This window comes from Corvus hawaiiensis, chromosome 6, assembly GCF_020740725.1.
Source record: "Corvus hawaiiensis isolate bCorHaw1 chromosome 6, bCorHaw1.pri.cur, whole genome shotgun sequence".
Lineage (NCBI taxonomy): Eukaryota > Metazoa > Chordata > Aves > Passeriformes > Corvidae > Corvus > Corvus hawaiiensis.
This window is the reverse complement of record NC_063218.1, coordinates 45438199-45454004: the sequence shown is the minus strand read 5'-3', so window position 1 is coordinate 45454004 and position 15806 is coordinate 45438199. Positions and strand designations below refer to the sequence as shown.

The window sequence follows — 15806 nt, the reverse complement described above, 5'->3', positions numbered from 1 at the left end:
ATTCCTGCAATTGTCTTGCAAACCAGGCCTTTGAGTGGGGGCTTGCTACTCTTTTTTTGTTAACTTTTTTTTGTGTGTGTGTTCTGAGGAGACTCCAAAGTGGTTTTTATGGGAGTGTTTTGGCAGCAGTATCAATTACCTCTCTGAAATGCCTGTAGACCAACACACACAGGATGGGGAAAAACCAGGCAGAATGAGAGGTCTGTGTGCACGATGTCACTGCAGTTACAGAGACATGGTGGGACAGCTCACATGACTGGAACGCTGTCAGGGATGGCTACGACCTTTTTAGGAGAGACAGACCAGCAAGGGGAGGTGGTGGAACTGCTCTTTATGTGAGAGAGCAGCTGGGCTCTATCGAGCTCTGCCTCAGGCTGGGTGAAGAACAAGACAAGAGCTGATGGGTAAGAGCTCAGGGACAATGTGGGTGACACTGCTGTGGGTGTTTGCTAGAGGCCACCCTGTCAGGAAGAGGAAGTCAATGAGGAATTCTCCCATCAGCTGGAAGCAGCCTCACAGTCACAGGCTCTGGTGTTCATGGGGAACTCCTGCCCTGATCTCTGCTGGAAAAACAATTCATGTGGGCACGCAGGAGCCCAGGAGGTTCCTGCACAGCACTGATGGTAACATTTTGACACAGGTGGTGAAGGATCCATCGAGGAGAGGTGTGCTGCTGGACCTTGCACTGACAAACAAGGAAGGACTGGCTGGGAATCATAAAATCATAGGATCACTAAGGTTGGAAACAACCTCCAAGTTCTACAAGTCCAACCATTAACCATGTGAAGGTTGGGGTCAGCCTTGGCCGCAGTGACCATGGAGTGCAGGATCCTACACGGAGGAAGCCGGGCAATGAACCCTTGATTTCAGAAGAGACATCTTTGGCGTCCTCAACTATCTACCTGGAAGAATCCCATGGGTTAGGGATCTGGAAGGTAGGGGTGTCCAGGAGAGCTGGTTAATACTCAAGCATCACTTCCTCCAACCTCAAGACTGGTGCATCCCTATGAAGAAGAAATCACACAGAGCAGGGCAGGAGACTTGCATGGATGAGCAAGGAGCTTCTGGCAAAACCCAAAAGGAAGAAGAAAGTGAAGGAAATGTGGAAAAAGCGACAGGCTGTTTGGGAGGAATATAAGAATGTCGTCAGAGTTTGCAGAGACGTGATGAGCAACGCTCAGGTCCTCTGGTAAGGGATGTCAAGGGCAACAAGAAAGGTTTTCCACCCAATTTTCTCAAACCTGTTTTCAGATTTCACAGTGAGCCTGTAAGATGGAATGGGTTATTTCTTATCATGGAAGAAAAAGACTAACTGGGTGCATTTACAGTACAATAATGAAGGCTGTGTAATATCATCCTGATAACTCTATTTTGTGCTTTAACAAAATAAAACCCAGTAACAAACAAGATACAAAAAAGTGAATTTTGTAGCTGAATACCTATCTTTTAACATTCTGCCTATTTTTTTTTTTACATTTAAGTGAACTTAATATAAAAATACTTTTGGAAAATATTTGATGTAAGTATTATTCTGTAGTTCCTATTTGAATTACTGTGAACGCATTTCACGTCTGAAGTGCCTACTTGTGAGGCTTTTTGTATTACAATGTTGCAGCATACTTGCTAATTAAGCAGCTGGCACTGCTGTCCTGTTAAAAAATAAGAGCCATGGAAGCACTGACCTGCTTTCCTGTGGCTTCTCATTTTAGTACACATAATTTGGTAAAGCACTTATTATAATTTAGCCCAGGTTGGAACAAACCTTGAAAAATCGTCTCTTGTTTAGCACCCTGACCGCTTGACTTTAAAACCTCCATGATGGGGACTCCACTAAGGCCCTGGGACACTGATTGTTTTCAGTCCAAAAAAATTCCTCTCCTACATCAAAATGAAACCTCTCTGAGTACAGCTTGTGCCCTTTGCTGGTTGTGCTCTCCATGGGTGTCCTTGTGAAGAGAGAGCATCCACGCTTTTTGTGACTGCCTTTTGGGAACTAGAAAACTATGATGAGGTTCCCCTGAACCTCCTCTTCTCCGGGGTGATAAGACCTAACTCCTTAAGTCTTTCCCCACAGAGCAGGTTCTCCAGCTCTTTAATCACCTTTGTGGCCCCCCTTTGAGCCCTCTCCAGTGTGTCTTTTTTGAACTGTGCATACCAGGACTGGGCACAGTACTGCAGGTGTGGCCTGACAAATGCTGACTAGACTAGGATGATCACGACTCTGTCTCTGCTAGTTATGCTCCATGGATGCAGCCTAGGATCCAATTTGCCTTCCTTGCTGCAGCAGCACACTGCGGGCTCATGTTATCCTGTCCACCAGGATTTCCAGGTCCCTTTCACCAAGGCTCCTCCTCAGATGGGCAGATTCCATCATTTACTGGGAACTTTGGTTATGCCATCCCAGGGGCACAACCTTTCTCTTGTCTTTGTTAAACTTCATACTGTTCTTTCTATCCCACTTTTCCAGCCTGTCCAGGTCTCCCTGTAAGATGTCCCTTCTGACATGTTCAATGCACCACCCAGTCTGGTGCCACCACCAGATTTGCTGAAGGTGCTTTCAATCCCATCATCCAGACCATTGAGGAGGATGTTAAACAGCATGGGGCCCTACAGGGATTGGGTAGGCAGGAATTCCTCCTGAGATCTTGCAGGACCAGAAACTCTCTTGTGTTTGGTAGGTGTGAGCTTCCCCTGAAGCTGATCAAAGGAGGAGGAAGCCATTGGTGAGCAAGGAATTAAATGGAAACCTAAGCCAAGAACCAGCCTCCTTCAGGTAAGCATCAGAATTCAGAGTTTGGTAAAGGAGCCTCTACAACTATAAATCTTGAATCAGCCCTTTGAGTCAGAGGTTCCCAGCTGTTCCCAGCTGGACTCACAGTCAGAGAAGCTGAGCTCTGTCTAATATTAGCAGGAGCTGAGTGCCAAACTCAGCCCCTTACAGAGCTGAGATATTGTATTTGCCTCTGAGAGAGGCAGTGCCTCTGACCCATCCTTCTCCTTGGCCTACAAAGGAAATAGCTGAAGCAGTGGGTCTCCTGGAATTTCAGGGAGCCTTCTGCATATATATCCTGTTTGCCCAAATAGAAGCGTTCTGGGGATGCATAACCTGGGAGTGGCAATAGGGTGTGCAATCCGTATTGATCTACTACTACTAGTACCAGAAACACTTGAAAATGGTATTTCTTAGAATATTTCAAATCCTCAGTGCTTTTCTCAGATAAATTGTTGTCAGGAGAGCCTCTGGTTTTGTCTGACTTCTTCAGGAAATGAAGCTTGTGCCTTTGTGCTGGCAAGCAATCTGTCCTTGATATGTTTGAACCTACTGGCCAATCTTAACCTAATGGATACATTACTCTCCTGTAAGGTAGCAGGAATCAAGACTAAGTGGTTTTTTTATCATTTCTCACAGTAGTATTGATGTATATAGTAATTAACTTTCAGAATTTTTCTCTGACGTTTTCATTCTGTGGTTTCTCTTCTATATATATACAATTAGTCTAAAAATCACCTTGCTTCTTGAAGCAAAAATCATTTTAAAAATACATGAGATGATCTAACGTGTGGTAGTCACAGTTTTGATGCAATGATATATGTTTGTGAATAATAGCTCTGGTAGCACACTGAGTGATGTAATGATAGGAAATTATTGGTTGATACCAGTGTAATTCAGAATAGAAAATAGCCTTTCATTCAGAAGTTATCTATAATATTTAGTTCTATTTGATGCTGAGATGGCAAAATGTGCAACAGATTCACTCAGTGAAAATTGCCTACATTTCACAGAAATTACAAAATGGGAAGAAAACAATAGCAAAGGGCTTGGAAGGATGAAGGAAATGACCCTTCTCTTATTACTAGTTTTTTTTTTTTTAAACAAACACAACAACCTGTTTTCTGTTCTCCCTCCATTAAAGAAGGAAGGAGTTCTATACATGTGAGGGAAAGACTAATCAGGAGGTTCCTTTAAGACTTAAGAGCAAACTACTTACATACAAAATGATAGTTGCATATAGAAGTTCTGTCATCTTCAGATAAATGCAGACAGCATCATCTTCAACTTATCTCTGCTTAGATTAACAATGAGCAGGTGAGATGCAAATGTTGAGGGCTGAGGTAACGGTGTTGAGCTGAAAGAAAAACTCCAAATAACTTTTCAGCTCTGTGGCACTACCCCCAGACTCATTTACCACAAGACTAGCAATAAATCTTTAGGTCAGTGAAGCAATTCCCAGCCTTGATGGCAACTGGAATGCCTCCTTGCTTCTGGATACTCAGATCTTGCAGTGTCCATACTCAGTTAGAAAGAGGTTTGTGCCTTTCCCACTCAGATTTAGCCACAGAAAGTCTTGCATTTGTGTTCTCCATGCTCAGTTATGATAAATCGCTCTATTCAGGATGGGAACACTGATCTCAAAAATCTAAAATTGTTTCCAATGCAGAAGACAGCAACATCAGTTACTGGTGTCACTGCATTTTAGTGATCTCCTGGTAAATACTGAAGAGGATTCAAAGTAGACATCTTGAAACTTCTGCAACCAATAATTTCTAGTTAGCTGGATGCTGACACTCCTCCAATAAAGCATTTACTTTCTGTAATGTCATTATTTCACTGGAATTACTCATATACGGGAGACATTTTTTTCTGATTATTTATCTCCCAAGCCTATAATTCATTACAATTGCTCATGTAATATTAGAGATTTTGTGTACATACCTGAGAAAGGTCTTAAACAGTATGTTCAGACTTGATGTTGCCTGGGAAGTAGGAAAAAACCTCACTCATTTTTTGTGCAGAAGGACATCACTGTGACTGAAGTGGTTTCTAATATTTGATTTTAATATTCATTGGTGAGTTGCTGAAAAGAACCCTGCTCTATAGCTTCAACACAGAAATAGCAGACACACTTTTTCTTGCTTCATTCATTCATTCATTCTCTCAGCAAACTTAACACTGAAGGGAGTCAACTGCAGACTCCAGACCCTTTGAAAATATAATGCAAAATCCACTTCTACTCAGTGTTTTTCCTACTATAAAAGATAGCCATACTGTATGGTTTATGTTTTTTGCTAATTAAAAGGTAAATGAGTCCATCTTACCTCATCAATTGTATAACAAAGACATTTTTACCGTTAAAGACGTGGTAGAATCCTTAGGGTTTACTGTTTGTTCTCAAAATGAAATCTTCAGTGACAAAAATGCAATAATTTTATTTCCCAAGTCCAACCTTTCAATACTGTCATTTATTTAATTCCTATTATAATTTCCTTAAAAATTCAAAGCTTTTTGCTCTGGCTGCAAACAGTATTCTTCCCTGTTTTTCTTTTAATTATTTTTGAAATGCAGTTACAATCACATCTATAAAATACATATACATGTTGCTCTGTGAGACAACCAATTCTGTCTCTCATGTATCAGCTTAGAGACATCAGAGACAGTTTTGTTATCAATGCTTATCTTTCCACTGACTTGAGTGAACTTTAGATGAGCTTCATGGTGAGTTTATCTGATGATGGACCTCTAGTGAGGATTAGGCATAACCTAACAGTATCTGCAAATTGCATTTAGCCTTTACAATTAACCAGACAACAAATAAATCAAGAGAGGAATAGACTGAAGGGTCTCCTCAATGACAACAAGCTGTGCAGTCACAGAGATGGCCATTAGTCAAGCTAAGCTAGGAAAGGCAGGCTTCAGACTAATGCTCTTTTTTTTTTGTCTGAGCAGTGAGATTTAAAATTTCTATGGAATAAAAAAAAGACTAATAGCATTCTTGACAAAGAAAATTGAGGGAATGAGAACATCAGTTGTAGGAATGACTGATAAAATTATTTAATTGACACTAACATAAAGATAGATTTAGACCAAAAGTATGATGGGCAAGTGATGGATTAAGCTTTTCGGTATACAAGAAGGCTTTCTTTTGCATCTGACTCTAGTGGAGATGAAGAGATCATTTCACTCTAATTTGACAGGAAGGTGCAAGTACTGTGGATGAAAAACCAGAATAAAAACTGCAGGTTCAAAAACATTATTTCAAATACTTTTTACAGGAACATCAATAGTAAAACTGTAGTCAAAGCTCACAGAATTAACATTTCTTGAATGCAAAATTGGACATCTCTTCATGTAACTTCTGTGGTTTTATTCAAATAACATAGAACATTTTGTGGCACAAAAAAGCTTCAAGTTTCAAAAATTACTTAGTGGCAATTAGCAGCTGAGGTCTAGGGAATATCAGTCAAAACTGCACTTTTGATAAGGTAAAGGAAAACATCACTTTGCAAAAATTATGTTGCTGTTTCCAGATCTATCTAATCTGAATTGTGAGGATCATGCAATGGCTGAGAGAACAGCTTCAGCAAATGATAAAAAATATCAAATAAAATCTGCAAAGTTGAGCTTCCCATGTATGTACATCAGCATTTACGAATTGCATAAAATAAACTTTATCCCAGCAGTTTTTGCTCAAACACCCAAAGATAAATCTAGACTCCTATAACCCTACTGCATCTGACAAAAGAGGGTAGGAAAAAGAAATAGGGGACACAGCTTCTGCTTCTAGCTTGGATTATGAACATTATGCTACATTGCAGTAAAAACCGTTTGCTTTTAAACAAGTGAATGATGAGTGAATTGTTCAAAAGTTTGCAGAGACTTTTTAGCAGTTTCTGAAAAAGGACCTGTAAGTATTACTTATCCTGTGCAACATCTGACATGTTTTCTTATTGAAAGAGAAGTGAATTTGAGAACTTGCAGTGAATAAACTAATTTGCTGCAGAGAAAATACAATTTGCCGGGGGGGGAAAGGGAAGTAATACTGGAATCTCTGCTCTGTAATTTAGTTTTGCACATCCCGATGCCAGCTGTAACCACAACTGAGATGAGCAAACTGGTGAAACTCCACTGGTTGTAGACGCACAGGCCAGGGTTAATTTAGTCACTGGAGAGAGCTAAACCGCTGGCTTTCATATACAACCCTACAACAAGTGCTATCTCAGATACAGAGCGGCAGGAAGTAGAGTTTTAGCCGCTCCTCTGACTGATGCTGGAGCACCGGACACGAGTCAAAGGGATTTCAAGGGGCCGCGAGGGAACCGCAGGGCGCTGCCGGGCTCGCAAGCACAGCGGAGCTGTGTGAAGTCCCCTCTGTCCCCAAACGCCGTGCCTCTTGTCCGCCAGCAGCACACGCAGACACGTGTGTTTAGCGCTGCTGCCGTACCGGAGTCTGGGAAAAGTGCGTGTATTCCCTTTCCGCAGCCCCGTCCCCCTTGTGCCGCGATCCCGCGGGCGGGCGGGCGGAGGCACGGGCACAGGGCAGGGCAGGGCTAATCGCCCGCGCTGCAGCTCCGGGCTCCCTGCGTCGTGCTTCCAAGTGCCTCTAATTGGATTGCCGTAATTTCTGCCCTTCCTAAAGCGGCGGGTGGCGAGGGGAAATGGCCCGGGGGAGGGGGGAGGCGGTGGGCGGCTCTCGGCTCCGGCGGCACGGCCGCTCCGCTGCCCATAAAGCGCGGCGGGAGCGCGGCGCGGCCGCGGCCATGCAGTGAGAGCTCGCCGTGGGACCAGCCCGGACCGGCCCCCGCCACGCCACGGGAGCACTGCGAGGGACTGACCGCCCCAGCTCAAGGTACCCCCTCCCGGCCCTGCTCCCAGCGGGAATGGGGCTGCCGAGCCCTGGCAGCCGAGCCCTGGCAGCCGAGCCCTGGCAGCCGCCCTGGGGAGTAGGTTCGCCCCCACTGCCCACCCAGCCGCCCGTGCCCCGGGCCACGCAAAGCATTTACCCCGCTGCGGTTTCTTTCCAGATGCAGAGGTGCACCACTTTCCTGTTTCTGTCTTTAATCCTTTGTGCCACCCTCTCGGAAACACTCGGGCTGGTTTTCTCAGTAAGTATCTGTGTCTCAGCTGGCAAGGAACTGGGAACCTCCCGGGGATCCACACTGCTCTGAGGTATAGGGATTGCAAAGGGTGCAGCACTCAAAACCATTTCGGGCTATAAACAGTTTGCTCTTTTTTTCCCAGCTAAGAATTTGGAGATTTTAAATACTAAAATCCCTTATAGCAAATACTATGACTAAGAATGTCTAGTTGATAGACCAAAATTGAATGGGTGTCCCACCTCCCTCAGAAAGATGATGTACATATGGACCTCTTTTATGAAGAGGCTGTCAGGTAAATCCAAGCAATAAAAAGAAGCACTGTTGTTTGTTAAGGTGGCTATCAGGTGGTAATATAAACTAAGTATAAAGTTGAAATTTCTGCCTCCCAAGTGTGATGTGCAGTCATCACTTACGTGGTGTGAAACCTTCAAATCGCAGGGATGTCAATAGCAGCACTATAGATTTAGGGAGAGGGTGAGAGCTCACCATGATTATTTGCTTCAGTATGATTTGCTTTATTTTTAAAATATTTTTTCTGGATTTTGAGCCTTCAGAAGACTCTTTCTGCTAAGAGAATGTCCTTTTGAGTGTAGGTTGTGCAATAACATACTTGCATTTTTTTTTTCTTTAAGGCAAAAGACAAAAGGGGTTGGACTTTGAATAGTGCTGGTTACCTCCTTGGGCCACGTAAGTGAGGCACTTTTTTTTTTCATTACTTCAAAATGCAGAAACTGTGTTTTCTCTGAGTATAGCAATTTTGTCTAAACCTGCAAGACTGAAGAAATTCATTTGGGAAAACACTTGTTTAGATGTTTGTTACATGGGTATCATAGAACTGAGTTATCTTAGACAACAGCTGTTCTTTTCTAAAGAAGTGTTATGGGAGGCCTTATGTCCACAAACTCATCTGCTCACATTTTGTGCTTCTGAACTGTAATTGTCATACGACAAATATGTCGCCACCAGAAGTTTTAAAAAATCTTAGATTATCTTAGATGTCAAGGGCAGAATGACAAAATGTGGGATTTGGCACTTCTCCATGTATTTCAGATTTCACCTTTAAATCTTTTTACAAAATGTTTCACTACTTGACTTTATTATACTACATTCTTTTTAATTGAAGCAAAATAAAACAGTAACTTGCAAACTCAAGACTGTTGATAGATCACTATGTGAAAAATAAATATATAAGGTATTCAAAATACAGGAGCACTGGCTTACAGTGGAGATAACAAATGCAGGTTGTAAGAAAAGTAATGCAGTACTAAGCTGTTTCAAATATTTTTCTTTTTACTATTAATTCTCGTGAATGTGGTAACATTCATTACCAAAGTTTCTATATTTTCAGTCTCAGTAACACACAGACAAATACTACAGATGCTTACTCTTGACACTTTTCATTCTTTTAGCTAGCAGTAAGGATACTTAAAAAAAAGAAAAGAAGTTTAATGCATCTTAAATGTATTAACTGGTTCTGTAAATGTCTGGAAGTATATTTGCCCAAAGCAGATCTAAGAAAATTGGGAAAAGTACAGTAGGGAAATTTGCTTGTCAAAGACTTGTATCTTATATCTAAGACTGGATAATAGGAATCATCCTTTGTTGCAGGTCGTATTGATCAGCTTTTACTGATAAAGGAAATGCCCATTGCAAGGGGGAGAGGAGAGGCACCAGGGGCATGTAAGATAGTTTCTGAAGGTTATTCACGTAAATGATCTGCAGTTTTCTTTTAAGCAAACTCACCAGCAGCATTCTCTTAAAGACAGAGGAAAGAGTAGTAAGAACAGCTTCCCAGTGTACATGCAGATACACACAGTTTTTCTTTACAACTTCTAAATCCAGTAATAGCTTCAGCAAGTTTGTAGCACAGGACTGGGTCTGTAATTGAGACAAATCATAAGCACAAATTTAGAAGAAAGGTTACTGTATTTAATGACACGTTAACTTCTTCCTTGTAATTTTGTACATCAAAACTAGCCATCATGATCTTTTCATTGAAATCCATGAAAAGCAAGGAAAGGTTGTTGCTAAGTCAATTAACTCCTCTGATTTTTAATTTATTTATCAGATGCAGTAGATAACCACAGATCTTTTAATGACAAGCATGGTTTCACTGGTAAACGTGAAATACCACCTGATGAGGATATTAAAGCAGGTAATGAAAATCTGAAAACCAGCCTTTTTGATTTATTTTATATGTTTAGTAATTTAATTACTATTGAATTAACTGATTACCTGGATACAAAACTATTTCTGCATTTCAGCAGAAATCTTAATAAACATATGAAAGTTAAAAAAAAAGACATTTGGCCATATGGTGTGATCTTTGTATGGTCACAGATTACAACATCTAAGTGCTTAGGAAAATGTATCATAATTTTGTTTCTTTAAATGTGTAATAGATCATATTGCTTTGAAAAAACTTTGATTTTTTTCTCTTTTCATATGTGCAAATAAGTGTTTCAAATGTCACTCCAGCCACTCCAGAGTTAATTGTTTTTTGGCAAAAAAGAGGGTGCATATAGGCATCTTTCACTAATGAAGGCTATAGAAAATAGAAAGTCTCAGTATTTCCTATGATTAAGCAAAGTGGATTATCTTCATTAAAAGATTGAAAACCTGGTCACAACTGAAGTCAACCTGTTTTGATGTTGCATCCGTCAGAATTTAATAAGTGGCAATGAAAAGGGAGCAGCCTTGTTCTGGATTTGTCATCCAAAGCTGGGCCTCTAAAACATATGTCTAGACTCCCTTTATGAAAAGAAGCTGACAATTTTTAGGCTTTATCTTGAACACCTATTTCAGGATAAAATGCAGAAATTTCGAGAAAAACCCATTTTATCTCCTGAGGATGAAACTAAACCTGCTGCAGACATCTAAAGTGAGCTGGGATGAATCTCATCCTTAGGCTGATAAAAGTGACCACTGCACTAATGGGGGCAAAACAAAGGTTTTGGAGCCTATTTTAAATACACCTAGAACAGCACAAATGCAGTTAACACTAAATGAGTTCATAAATAAGGGAAATGTGCTTAATTACAATCTCATACATACGTGCTTTGTAAAGAGAAGAGAAACATGAATACCTTTCCTAGTTGGTGACACTCTCTGAAGGACTGTCATTTCAGGTCTGGTACACAGTTATACAGTGGGGTTTTGTGTGTGGTATTTTTTTGGTGCTCTGCTTTGGTTTTGTTTGTTGGTTTCTAAGGAAAAAAACCCCAACCCTGCTTTCTCAAATACCGATGTAAAAACAATATTTGGCCATTCAGAGACAATGTGAAAGTAAGGGATTTGTAATCCAGCAGTAGAGAGCACATTGCAACATGTTGCCATTTGTGCATGTACCAGGTCTGTCACAGGAATATGAACTTACAGATTTATGGAACTCTCTTGCTGGGTACTGTTGTGCCTTTACAATTGCAGGCAAACCCAACCAAACTTGTCAGGATGAGACTTCAAAATTATACAGCTGCCTCTGCTATGAACTTCATTCTCTTCCCTTACCAAAAGTTTCTTTGAAGCTGAAGTTTATTACAGAGTTCCTACCCAAAGGAGATTTAAATACATATATATATAAAATGCATAAGTTAATCAGAATCTTATTTTAATTGAAAATTAAGGATTTTCCTGATTATTTGCAAAACCACCTTAAAATGGCAATATACGCACATATTATTTTATTAATGTAAGAGTTCATGCAAAGGACTGTGCTCTCCTTGAAGGAATGCTGCAAAATTCATAAGCTCTCCAGATAACCTAGAAAAATTTGTAAGCTGATTAGGGACTGAACACTAGGGCCAGGAAAAAAAAAAAAACCAAACCACAACTACAACCATCTATGAAAATAATTAGTCAAATATTCAAATCACAAGATCATAAGGATTTCTTTACTGAAATCTGCAAGTTATTGAATGTGCAGAATTATGGTCAATAGCAGAGTACAATATTCCCAAGTCACTGAGGAAAATTATTTATCCAATAAATATCACATAGATAATAAAATCTGGGTAGGAAAGTGACTAACACAATACTAACAAAAATCCATAACAGGTTAGGTGGGAATAAAAGTTAAGGAAAAATTCAAATAAAAGAGTATTACTAATGCAAATAATAGTAACATCTTTGTGTCAGCTCAAAGACTGGAAGACAAGATTTTTAGGTGCAGGTATATTAAATGCATTCTTAAATGCTTATTCTCCATGTACCAGAAACCTTTGTGTCCCTTACAACCCTCATCAATGTTTTTAATTTGTGCTACAGAGCTCAGTCTGCCTTCTGACCCATCTGATAATGTTTTCAGTGATGTAATAATGGACTGTTCCTTCTGGTACCCACGTCTGTGTGCAGAGAACTAAAAATCTTGGGGAAATTACTTACCATTTGTTCTTAATAGAGAGCAGTTCTCCATCCTCCTAAAAACATCAAGGTGTCTTCCTCCAACCTCCTGCTAATTCCTTTTTTTCGTCCCATTAACAGATGTAGAAAATATCCTTCTCAAAAGTACAATAACAAGCACCCATTAGGCCATTAAAATAGCATCAAAAAGCTATTTTCACAAGATCAAAGACAAGTATATTGGATTAGATTCCTATGTAAAAACATAATCTTTCTGGACTTTTAGAAAAACACCCAGGCCTAGCTTTTGGGTTACAAATCACTTCTATATCATTTGAAAAGCTATATGAAGAGCTTTTAACTGTTCTGTAAAGTTGATGATTTTGTTGGCTAAATTTAAAATTTAGCCTATCCCTGCAGGCTCAGGTGGACACAAGGGAGAGAGTTGGGAACAGAGGATAACTCTCTTCTGCAACAGATCTCATAAGGCCCAAAGACCACAACCATTTCCTCAATATAATACCCAAAGACCACAATACCATTACCATAGCAGCTGCTATGCATCAATGGCATACAAAGCTGGGTGATTTTGATTCTGAGAATTGCAGTTACCTACCTTATATGGGCTTCACTCTTCCATGAAATGAGGTTTTTCATCAAGGATTTTAAGGAAAAAGGAATTTCAGATAGTTTGGGGGATTTTTTCCCTCCCCAGAGTACTCATAAACTTAGCCACAATATCTCACATGATGTATCTTTGAGCCATGTTAACTCTCAGTAACACCCAGCTTGTTTTACAGGGAATCTTGGAAGACCCGTGGCTGATGAAAACATTGTGCGCACAGTAATTGAATTTTTGACTTACTTGCATCTTAAAGGTTAGTGAATACCTTCTAATATTTCACAGGGTATGAAATTTACTGAGGAGACAAGACTATCCCTTAATGTACACATCTGCTGCAGATTTGAGTGTGCAAGACTTTGAACAGCACCTTTGGGATCACACACACAGAGTGCAGGTGGATCCTGCAAAATTGCACCTCAGTGGAGATCTGATGTAGCAGAGTTCTGATCCCATTCCATCACTTGTTACTGACAAAAGAAGTACATCTCCCTTTTTGCATGTATTCTACAATAAAGTTGCATGATAAAATTGCAACAACACTTAGCTGAATGTTGGCAAACAGCTCAGAATGCTCTTAAGTAAAAACCCTGTACAGCCTCACAGTTGTGACAGGAGTTGTAATACTGAGCTTACAGCTGGTTCTCTAAGAATGGTAACTTCACTATGGAATTCAGTGAAGAAGAAATTTGTCTGCTTCTGAGTTTTCACTAGTTTTGCTTTAAAAAACCACAAACAAACATGGTTTTTAGCTTTTAAAAACCTCTTCAGCTCTTCTAAAATTGTCTACAAAATGTATAAAACCATAATGTATAGCTGCAAAGAAAACAACAGGTAGGAAGTTGTTGTTGTACTGCAAATGTTTGAGGATTTTTCTGTCTCAGAAAGTAGACAACTCAATAAATTAGTAACTTCTATATTCTTGCATTTGTATACAACAAATTGTGAGCAATTTTGTAGTAAGTGTATGCTGTAGAACTGTGTGTTCATTTGTGTTTTAACTTTGTTATTAAAAGAGACTTTCAACAGATCTGTTCATTTTCTGCATACCTGGGATGCTTTTTACTCATTGTTTTCTGAATTATTTGTATCCATCCAAGGAAAATAATTCAATGTTTATTGAATTGAATTTGCATTTGAAAACAAAACCTCTTTATAGCTAGTCTTAAGGGCGTGAAATAATTCAAATATATACTTAAAGTAGATTATTAGCATGTATATTTACTGTGGACAAAGTGTAGTTTGTTTGTTGTGCCACTGTGAAGAAAGAGCCCAAAACACTCCTTTACTCTGCTGTGTGAGCCTAGGAGGCAAAATCAATATTTGGACGCAACAAAAAGGGTGTGAAGTTAAGCTCAAGCACACACTCTCTGAGTAGGCTAAAAGCTGCCAAATCAGACAAGAAAACAAAATGCATCTCACAGAACTACAGATTACTTCTTCCCTGGAACAAAGGAGCAAAAAAGGCTCCCTTCTTAGGGCTGTGATGAGAAACAGTTGTTTTTGTCCAGAAAAGGTGGTGTAATTACCATGTTCTTGTGAAAAACAAAAGAATGGATCTCCAGGTCTGGCTTTACACAGACATAGTTCTTGTATTCTCAGGTTGCAACAGACACAGAATGTTATCACATGTTATCTCTCAACAATAGTTATTGGAAAGGCTTAGTACAAACTCTTACACAAACCAGAACTGTAGATCTAGCAGGTGAAAACCGTATTTTTTTCATGATAGAAATCCTTTAATACTTTTACATAAATGAAACCTTACTACATTGAATTCATTGGTTTAGGTATGTTCCTTGCTGGGGGAAGGCAGAAAAATCCCACTCATGGGGTTCAGATTCAGAGAATAGTTATTCAGATTAGACACACGTATTAATCTGCAAGAAAAAGGCAGTATTTTTACTGCTAAAAAGTACCTTGGTGATAACTAAAAGTGGCCTTCAGCTCTTTCTTTTGGAAATTATTCCCTCCAACTTTAAGTGCTTCTCATAAAGAGCAGCATGCAGGATGGCAGCTGTAATTAGATAATATTAAGTCTTTTGAGATGCTGGGATCCAGCAATATCAATTGACATAATAAAATTAATATAATTTAATTGTTCTGTCACTGCTGTTTCTAAAATGTTGAAATTATATCAGGAAGATATTTTTGACATTCAAAAGAAAAAAACCCAGTATTTTATAAATTAAAATATGAAAAGTTCAAAGATTTGCCTCTTACAGTTGAGAAAAGTATTAAAATAATTTTTATTACTGAAACTGGATTTCATTACTCAATTGCTAAGATAAATATGCATACTTACACATGTGTTAATTACTTTTTTTCCCCCTATTTTGCAGAGATGGGAGCACTTGACAAGCTACCTACACCAGAGGAAATGAACCAGTCTTGAAGAATGCATTTTTATTTTGTTGCAGTGTAGATTTAGACTGAATTCTAAACAAAAGACCCGAATGACCTGAAGTTAAGAAGAATTGTTTGCATTTATCTGCTAAATGGTAAACAGCATTCTGCCCTCTGGTTGGTTTGTTGGGTTATTTTTGCTTTTTTATTCCCTTCCCTCCCTCTCCTGCAATGTTACAGTGTATAATTTTGCTTTGGTAAAATTTTTCTGTAGGTAAATGATAAAATAAAAATAAAGAGCAACTAAGTTGTTTCATTTTAAAATTGCATACATATCAGCACACAGTGCATCATATACAAAGCCTGGGGTTAATTGGAAGATTACACTGCATCTATACTCTGCAATGTTAGAGCAAAATAAAACATAAATACTATATGTTGTCTGCTTAAGGTAACAGAAGAATAACAGTGACTTCAAAGTGCTGCCATGCAGAATCATTTTAGGTCACAGATCTGTCTGTACTTCTGTGCTTCAAGGAAACACTGTTTTCATAGACATGAAACAAACTCATGTTCATAATAGATTTCATATTATTCACCTGTACTACACCAGCCCATTGGCTGG

The 15806-nt window shown here is 39.4% G+C and overlaps 1 protein-coding gene and 1 long non-coding RNA gene across 2 annotated transcripts in view; one reads left to right on the top strand and one right to left on the bottom strand.

The window, feature by feature from the left end:
• LOC125328078 overlaps positions 1 to 15806 on the bottom strand; it is a 31539-nt gene that overhangs the window by 12401 nt on the left and 3332 nt on the right. The window contains exons 4-7 of the long non-coding RNA XR_007204532.1: positions 12256 to 12368; positions 9619 to 9753; positions 4715 to 4755; positions 3990 to 4127 (exon numbers count right to left, since the gene is read on the bottom strand). This is a non-coding gene — a long non-coding RNA (uncharacterized LOC125328078). The remainder of the gene's footprint in view (positions 1 to 3989; positions 4128 to 4714; positions 4756 to 9618; positions 9754 to 12255; positions 12369 to 15806) is intronic.
• GAL (galanin and GMAP prepropeptide) lies at positions 7491 to 15488 on the top strand. Its single transcript, XM_048308290.1, has 6 exons — positions 7491 to 7625; positions 7801 to 7881; positions 8508 to 8562; positions 9944 to 10030; positions 13014 to 13091; positions 15178 to 15488. The coding sequence occupies exons 2-6, from the start codon at positions 7801 to 7803 to the stop codon at positions 15228 to 15230; spliced, it is 354 nt and encodes a 117-aa protein (XP_048164247.1). The 5' UTR covers positions 7491 to 7625; the 3' UTR covers positions 15231 to 15488.